This window comes from Staurois parvus, unplaced genomic scaffold, assembly GCF_062004578.1.
Source record: "Staurois parvus isolate SC_StPar_1 unplaced genomic scaffold, SC_StPar_1.0 ptg000618l, whole genome shotgun sequence".
Lineage (NCBI taxonomy): Eukaryota > Metazoa > Chordata > Amphibia > Anura > Ranidae > Staurois > Staurois parvus.
In genome coordinates this window covers 3,263,208-3,272,331 of record NW_028318414.1, presented here as the reverse complement: position 1 = coordinate 3,272,331, position 9,124 = coordinate 3,263,208, and the positions used below count along the sequence as shown (strand labels likewise).

Here is a 9,124-nt window from a genome sequence, read left to right as displayed (position 1 = left end):
TCGCTGCTCGTAAAGGCGGTCTAACATGTGTAGGGTTGAATTCCACCTTGTTGCAACGTCGCAGATCAGGCGATGATGTGGAATTCCGTTCTGCCACTGCAGCTCAAGGAGGGTGTGCTTTGCGGTGTAGGAATGGCTGAAATGCATGCAAAGTTTACGTGACATTTTAAGGATGTCTTGCAGTGGGATGGTGGATTTTAGGAACCGCTTGACAACCAGATTGAACACGTGAGCCATGCATGGCGCATGGCACAACCTTCCTTGACGCAGAGCAGACACCATGTTCTTTCCGTTGTCGGTCAACATGGTTCCGATTTTCAGTTTGCGCGGAGACAGCCATCTGTCGATTTCTCTGTTCATTACACTCAGAAGTTCCTCCCCTGTGTGACTACGTTCGCCAAGGCATACCAGGTGCAGAACAGCGTGACACCGTTGCGCCCTGCACATGTGATATGCCGGTCGGGTAATGGGACTTGGCACGGGGGTGGCGGCTGAGGACACGGCGGAAGAAGAGGTGGTAGAGGCGGACATCTTTGCCGGACCAAGGACGTGCAAACGTGGAGGCAAAAGCGGCGTGACCTGTCCAAGTTGCTGGTGCGGCTGTGACGGCACCACGTTCACCCAGTGGGCCGTAAATAACATGTACTGTCCCTGACCGTAGTTACAGCTCCACACGTCGGCGCTGCCGTGCACTTTGGCAGAGACCGACATGCTCAAAGACTGGCCCACCATCTCTTCTACATGTGAATGCAGGGCTGGCACTGCCTTTTTGGCGAAGAAATGACGGCTTGGCACTCTCCACCGCGGCGCGGCACAAGCCATCATTTCTCTGAAAGGTGCTGAGTCCACCACTTGAAAAGGGAGGGACTGCAGCACCAGCAACTTGGACAGGAGGACGTTCAGCTTTTGCACCGTCGGGTGCGTGCTCGCAAACTGTTGTCTCTTGGAAACGGATTCCAAGAAAGACTGCTGACGGAATCCGTGAAGAGGAGTAGCAGGAGAAGGAGCATCTGAACGAGCGGAAGATGCCAACGAGCGACAACTCCCCTCAGCAGAGGTGTTGGAGCCTTGACTGGCTGATGGAGGGCGATTGACGTCGGGTGACGGAGCAAGTAACGGAGCGGGTGATGGAGCGGGGGCTGGGGCGGGCAGAACCGCCGTATCTTTATCACGGTTTTCCCAGGCCACCAAATGGCGACGCTGCATATGCTGCCGCAACGCTGTAGTCCCAACATGGGCCCCCTGGCCACGCTTGACTTTCTGGCCACATAGTCGACATACGGCTACGTTTACTTCCTCGGGCGGCTTGACGAAAAATTGCCACACCGCCGAGTAGGAAACTTTGCCCCCGATACTCCTCACTGGCTGACTGCTGCTTCCTCCGTGCACACCGGCACCACTACTGGCCGTGGTGGTAGGCTGCAGTGGAGCTGGTGCTCTACTCCGTGGCCGTTTGGCTCCACTGACACTGCTTCCACTGACACTGCTGCGACCCTGCTGCTGTCTCCTGGGCAACCCACCGACTGTTTCGCTCACTGCCAAGCTGCCACCCTCTTCTCCTGATGATGCGGAAGAAATTGCCTGATGACGACGAGGCTGCCAAGTGCGATCAACCTCCTCATCAGCAAGTAGGGTCTCCGCCTCACTACTAGCCCCCTCGGCTGCGTCTGGGTCAGGAGACAGACCTGTCTCTAGACCGGCTACCGGGCCACTCTCCTCGCCACTACTTCTTCGCCTGGCTGCTGAAAAGGCGGATGTCTCCCCCCGTTCCTGACCGCCCTCTGTTAGCTCTTCCTCACTGTACAGTGGGGCTGAGCCCACAGCATGCGATACTTCGCTTGGTGAGGGAACACCAAAGGACAGGGGCAGGTAGAGGACACGTGATTTCAGTGGGCTTGGTCCCGGGTCATGCCAACTAACGGTTGTGTCTGACGTACCCACCGACCGTTGGCTGTAGGTGTCAGAGGTGACCTGGGAAGAGGAAGACGACCGAGCCAACCAATCGATGACGGCAGGGTTGTCGGTGGAGACACGACCGCTGGATGACACCGGGAGCACTGGCCTCTGGCTGCGAATAGTGCTGCCTCGACCCCTTCCTCTGCTGCCACGTCTGCTCGCTCCTAAAACATTGCCTCCTCTGCCACTCCTCTGCATGTTGTCTGACATACTCTTTAATTAAACGATTATGTGTCCCTGAGTAACAATTCTGTGTCCCTGAGTAACAATTCTGTGTCTGTGCGAGTAACAATTCTGTGGCCCTAAGTAACAGTTCTGTGGCCCTCAGTAACAATTCTGTGTCTGTGCGAGTAACAATTCTGTGGCCCTAAGTAACAGTTCTGTGGCCCTCAGTAACAATTCTGTGTCCCTGATTAACGTTTCTGTGGCCCCAAGTAACAGTTCTGTGGCCCTCAGTAACAATTCTGTGTCTGTGCGAGTAACAATTCTGTGTCTGTGCGAGTAACAATTCTGTGGCCCTAAGTAACAGTTCTGTGGCCCTCAGTAACAGTTCTGTGTCCCTGAGTAACAATTCTGTGTCTGTGCGAGTAACAATTCTGTGTCTGTGCGAGTAACAATTCTGTGGCCCTAAGTAACAGTTCTGTGGCCCTCAGTAACAGTTCTGTGTCCCTGAGTAACAATTCTGTGTCTGTGCGAGTAACAATTCTGTGTCTGTGCGAGTAACAATTCTGTGGCCCTAAGTAACAGTTCTGTGGCCCTCAGTAACAGGTCTGTGTCCCTGAGTAACAATTCTGTGTCTGTGCGAGTAACAATTCTGTGGCCCTAAGTAACAGTTCTGTGGCCCTCAGTAACAATTCTGTGTCCCTGATTAACGTTTCTGTGGCCCCAAGTAACAGTTCTGTGGCCCTCAGTAACAATTCTGTGTCTGTGCGAGTAACAATTCTGTGTCTGTGCGAGTAACAATTCTGTGGCCCTAACAGTTCTGTGGCCCTCAGTAACAATTCTGTGTCCCTGATTAACGTTTCTGTGGCCCCAAGTAACAGTTCTGTGGCCCTCAGTAACAATTCTGTGTCTGTGCGAGTAACAATTCTGTGTCTGTGCGAGTAACAATTCTGTGGCCCTAAGTAACAGTTCTGTGGCCCTCAGTAACAATTCTGTGTCCCTGATTAACGTTTCTGTGGCCCCAAGTAACAGTTCTGTGGCCCTCAGTAACAATTCTGTGTCTGTGCGAGTAACAATTCTGTGTCTGTGCGAGTAACAATTCTGTGGCCCTAAGTAACAGTTCTGTGGCCCTCAGTAACAATTCTGTGTCCCTGATTAACGTTTCTGTGGCCCCAAGTAACAGTTCTGTGTCCCTGAGTAACAATTCTGTGTCTGTGCGAGTAACAAATCTGTGTCTGTGCGAGTAACAATTCTGTGGCCCTAAGTAACAGTTCTGTGGCCCTCAGTAACAGTTCTGTGTCCCTGAGTAACAATTCTGTGTCTGTGCGAGTAACAATTCTGTGGCCCTAAGTAACAGTTCTGTGGCCCTCAGTAACAGTTCTGTGTCCCTGAGTAACAATTCTGTGTCTGTGCGAGTAACAATTCTGTGTCTGTGCGAGTAACAATTCTGTGTCTGTGCGAGTAACAATTCTGTGGCCCTAAGTAACGGTTCTGTGGCCCTCAGTAACAGTTCTGTGTCCCTGTGTAACAATTCTGTGTCTGTGCGAGTAACAATTCTGTGGCCCTAAGTAACAGTTCTGTGGCCCTCAGTAACAATTCTGTGTCTGTGCGAGTAACAATTCTGTGTCTGTGCGAGTAACAATTCTGTGGCCCTAAGTAACAGTTCTGTGGCCCTCAGTAACAATTCTGTGTCCCTGATTAACGTTTCTGTGGCCCCAAGTAACAGTTCTGTGGCCCTCAGTAACAATTCTGTGTCTGTGCGAGTAACAATTCTGTGTCTGTGCGAGTAACAATTCTGTGGCCCTAACTAACAGTTCTGTGGCCCTCAGTAACAATTCTGTGTCTGTGCGAGTAACAATTCTGTGTCTGTGCGAGTAACAATTCTGTGGCCCTAAGTAACGGTTCTGTGGCCCTCAGTAACAGTTCTGTGTCCCTGTGTAACAATTCTGTGTCTGTGCGAGTAACAATTCTGTGGCCCTAAGTAACAGTTCTGTGGCCCTCAGTAACAATTCTGTGTCTGTCCCTGAGTAACAATTCTGTGGCCCTAACTAAAGTTTCTGTGGCCCTAAGTAACAATTCTCTGGCACTCAGTAACAATTCTGTCTGTCCCTGAGTAACAATTCTGTGGCCCTAATAACGTTTCTGTGGCCCTAAGTAACAATTATCTGGCACTCAGTAACAATTCTGTCTGTCCCTGAGTAACAATTCTGTGGCCCTAATAACGTTTCTGTGGCCCTAAGTAACAATTCTCTGGCACTCAGTAACAATTCTGTCTGTCCCTGAGTAACAATTCTGTGGCCCTAATAACGTTTCTGTGGCCCTAAGTAACAATTCTCTGGCACTCAGTAACAATTCTGTCTGTCCCTGAGTATGAATTCTGTGTCCCTAACTAGCGTTTCTTTGTCCCTAAGTAACGATTCTGTGGCCCTAATTAACAAATCTGTGTCCCTGAGTAATAGTTCTCTGTCCCTAAGTATCGTTTCTCTGTCCCCAAGTATCGTTTCTGTGGCCCTAACTCTGTCCCTGTCCCTAATACAGAGCGGTCTGCCTCTGTTCAATGACTGCAGGCAAATGAAGAATTCCAAAATGGCCGCTATTTATAGCTCGACCATTACACAGTGCTAGCTGGCTGGCTGCTGATTGGCTGATGCGATCACATGTCGTTGAGGAATGCATTATGGGTCAGCGCGCCTTGTCTGCGCGCCTTCCCAGACATCCCCGCTCCGTCGCCGCACATGTCAGCCGCCATTTTCGGAAAAATTTCGATTCGCGCGTCCGAATTAGGCTATTTTTCGGATTCGGCGCGAATCGAAATTTTTCCGATATTCGACTCGAATTCCACTTCGGCTACTTCGATTCGCTCATCTCTACTCCTGACCCCTGCATTCTGTGCATTATACACTATTGACACCTAAACTATATACACTAAGTTATAGATTACATACTCCTAATGTAAGGAACTAAATTGCAACCTTAGTGGTGTCCTATGTTCACAATACATTTGGGTGCCTGCATCTCTTATTCACAAACAATGCTATGTACCTGTGGCACGTTAAACTCTAATCCTGCAGCTCACCCTTCACTCCTGTGACCCCTTAGCCTTTTGTCAGGTTTGTCAGTTTCGTTGTCAATTTCATGTGACTTATGGCTTTTTCTTTTTTTTTGTATTTTGTCACTTCCTGTTTACGCATGACCTCTGCTCCACTCTTCTGTTTTGCCATAGCAGCCAAGCCATGTTCTGAGACCTAGTCCCAGGCTATGTGATCACGTCTCAGTCTTCATACTTATTCTGCTCCACTTCCTGGTTGGTCTCCTACGACCAACTCTTACTAGTTTTAATTTTGTATGAATTACCTTAACTAATTAGATTTCTGACCCAGACTGTCCCTCAGCCTCTGCCAGTTTTTTGCCCAACCTGTCCTTCTGCTATGTTTACAGATTACTCTCTCTTGCTCCTCTGTATATTGCTGGTTTGTCTCCCCAGTTTCTCTCCGGCTTTATCCTGTGTGCATTATGTTCTGCTGTCAAGGGTAGTAATCACATACTTCTCTCTTCCGGGGTGCTGGCTGCAAAAGTCCATCCACACTGTTCTGACTCAACTACAAGACCAAAAACTTTATATCCAGCAATGTATACAGCTATATGACATTGTTAAATCTATCTCTTGCATCGGGTCAGACAGTTTAACTCAATGAATAAACTCACATTCAAATAGAAAAACACAACAGTGAGCGCTAGTCCTGAAAGCGGCTAAGCACTCTAAGCAACCAATATGTACTTAAAATGGAATAACATAAAATTAGTGCAGCGCTAAAAGTAGTGATAATAAGAAAGATATAAGTCCACTGAAAAGTCTTGGTATTGGACGTGTCCAGTGACAAATGAGGATTCAAAATTGGTGATCCGTGTGGAAACGGCTGAAAAACGCACTCACCAGAAGCAAGACATATAAACGCAGTGTGCATCTAGAGCTCATGGATCCTCAATCCAGAAGGGGATAAAGCTGGTCCAGTTACAGGAATGGTGGATCCCTCCTCTGTGGATGCAGCAACAGATCCTCCTCTCCCCAATAAGGTGTAGGATTCCAAGATCAGGATTCTGCAAATACGTATTTGGCATCCTTGCTCCGGCAACGTCTCTCAGTCATTGCAGATACGTCCACTCATCGCCCGAGTGTTCCGCGAAGAACTATCTGCACAAGTTCTCTTCTAAAAACAAAAAAAGACTTTGGCATGAAGGCACTTGGCATCTTCCCGTGGAAAACAAGCCACCTGGTTTACTGGCCTTGATGAAACAGCAGAAGACAGAAAAGAGAGAAAATAATGTTCGTATTAAGACTCTAAATGTGATCCTGTATCATGCGTTAACTGGCCTGTTGGGAACATCAGAAGTCAGTGAGGAGGTTAATGAATTGTGTATTGAACTATCAAAGGTATCTGTATCTTCAGACTTTTCTGTCTGTCGAGCGTATTGGTTGAGCAGTGGCAACAAAGACACTGATGCTGAAATTGACACAGTACTTCAGAAGCATGCTCCACGATTTAGGCATCTCATGATAAGCCATCATGTTCTTGGCAAAGTTCCACCAGTTGTGTTTCTGAGAGACAAAGAAGATGCCAAGAGGCAAGAGGAGCTTTTGCTTGCAGAATCCTGATCTTGGAATCCTACACCTTATTGGGGAGAGGAGGATCTGTTGCTGCATCCACAGAGGAGGGATCCACCATTCCTGTAACTGGACCAGCTTTATCCCCTTCTGGATTGAGGATCCATGAGCTCTAGATGCACACTGCGTTTATGTGTCTTGCTTCTGGTGAGTGCGTTTTTCAGCCGTTTCCACACGGATCACCAATTTTGAATCCTCATTTGTCACTGGACACGTCCAATACCAAGACTTTTCAGTGGACTTATATCTTTCTTATTATCACTACTTTTAGCGCTGCACTAATTTTATAATAAACTCACATGTTCTGGAAGTCAGATGAGGAAACCCATTTGAATGTTCAGTTTAATGGAGAATAATCATAGGTAGAAAAATTTTAACGTTGTAAGCCTCATGGAAAGATGCATACAGGTAGACAGGATACAGTGGAATGACTACAGAGAGAGGCAGGGAGGAGGTGTATACACAAGTATGGTAAGAGAGAGAGCTCAGCTTAGACAGGAGAAGACAGATTAAAGACACAAAGCAATGATAAAGTGATAGTCACAGAGAAATAATAATTAGTCAAGTAGTGTAACTCAACACACACCATCAGTAATTCTAGCAAAGACTCATTTTCTGGACTAACATTTATTATGACATTCATCATGATAGTAGATACCAAATCCATGCAATGCTCCTCAGCTCGCTCTTAGTCCCTGGACTTAATGCTATAGTGCATATTACATATTCCTAACCAAAGTGTTCATTGTCTTAACAGTTGCTGTCTGCTAAGTACCCCCTGACTACTTTAATGAAGTTCATCTTTAAAGAAGAAGTATTATCATTATTTTAAATCTTAATGGAATCCCCCAGGGCACCAAGTGCATGGAGCACTTGGTCCTGTTTTGACCTGAGCTATTGTAGCTGAGATAGCGTAGTCAACAGCTACAATGACCACTCCCCCTCACTGCTGTCTGACCAAGCTCCTCAGTAGGAGAAAAATTTATAATAAGGTCCGACTATTGAGCACAGAGGAGAGGGGCAGTTACAGAGGATCAGGATACTCAGTACACATATACAGGGGGCTCAAACTGTCTATCCAGAGCAGCTAGGACACCAGGCAGTTAGGAAACTTGTTGTCTTCTATAGAGTTGTAAGCCGTGTACCGGGGTGGGCTCCCCAGGATACAGTGAAGCCACGAATGAGGAAAGCAACCTCAGCACCAGCTTTTGCCACAACAGAATTTTACTTAGATGTGGCAAATAAACACAACCACAAATGCTGAGAACATACAATAAATTTACATACACCCAGCCCAAAGGCTGAGACCCTTGTGCTGCACAGCACGGTGCCTTCTGATGGATGAAGGTAGATAGTGAAGTAATTCACCTACTGGCGGGCACAACTAAGCTGCCACACCTTACCTGTTATTACCCTTAAAGAGCAGGAATCAGTGTATGGGTGTATGGTATGGGCTAGCCTGTGGTGCAGCACAACAGCTTACAATCTTACACAAATCTACAGTATTCCCTCTCCCATGACTGGCCCTGTAGCACGTGCCTGAGTATTCCTTCTGAGCAAAACGCCAGTCTGGCTTGAGTTTCTAGGATTTTATCAGCTCTCCAATGTGAAATGTCACTTTAAGTTGTGGAGTCCTTCCAATAATCAGTAACAACACTTGTGGCCTGAAATAAACAGAAACCCTAACTAACTAACTATAGGCCTGGATTCAGTCTCCCTCATCCCCTTGTGTTGGCGGTCAGTGTAATTTTGTTCTCTTGTGCCGGTGGTCAGTGGAACTTTGTCCCCTTGTGATGGCGGTCAGTGTAATTTTGCTCTCTTGTGCCGGTGGTCAGTGGAACTTTGCCCCCTTGTGCCGGTGGTCAGTGGAACTTTGCCCCCTTGTACTGGTGGTCAGTGGAACTTTGTCCCTCTGTGCTGGTGGTCAGTGGAACTTTGCCTCCTTGTGCTGATGGTCAGTGGAACTTTGTCCCTCTGTGCTGGTGGTCAGTGTAACTTTGCCCCCTTGTGCCGGTGGTCAGTGGAATTTTGCCTCCTTGTGCTGGTGCTCAGTGGAACTTTGCCCCTTGTGCTGGTGGTCAGTGGAACTTTGCCCCCTTGTGCTGGTGGTCAGTGGAACTTTGCCCCCTTGTGCTGGTGGTCAGTGGAACTTTGCCTCCTTGTGCTGGTGGTCAGTGGAACTTTTCCCCCTTGTGCCAGTACTCATTGGAATTTTGACCCCTTGTGCCGGTGCTCAGTGGAACTTTGCCCTCTTATGCTGGTGGTCAGTGGAACTTTGCCCCCTTGTGCTGGTGGTCAGTTGAACTTTCCCCCCTTGTGCTGGTGGTCAGTTGAACTTTCCCC

At 48.0% G+C, this 9,124-nt stretch overlaps 1 protein-coding gene across 1 annotated transcript; it reads left to right on the top strand.

Moving 5' to 3' along the window:
- The first annotated feature begins 6,160 nt into the window (after positions 1-6,160).
- On the top strand, positions 6,161-6,787 carry LOC149449466 (putative ribosome-binding factor A, mitochondrial). Its single transcript, XM_089693200.1, has one exon. It carries the CDS (start codon positions 6,161-6,163, stop codon positions 6,770-6,772), a length of 612 nt encoding a protein of 203 aa, XP_089549326.1. The 3' UTR covers positions 6,773-6,787.
- Positions 6,788-9,124: the final 2,337 nt, after the last annotated feature.

Bases quoted from the DNA above. Each gene is read 5' to 3' on its own strand.
- LOC149449466 (XM_089693200.1), top strand. From the start codon at position 6,161: ATGCAGCAACAGATCCTCCTCTCCCCAATAAGGTGTAGGATTCCAAGA.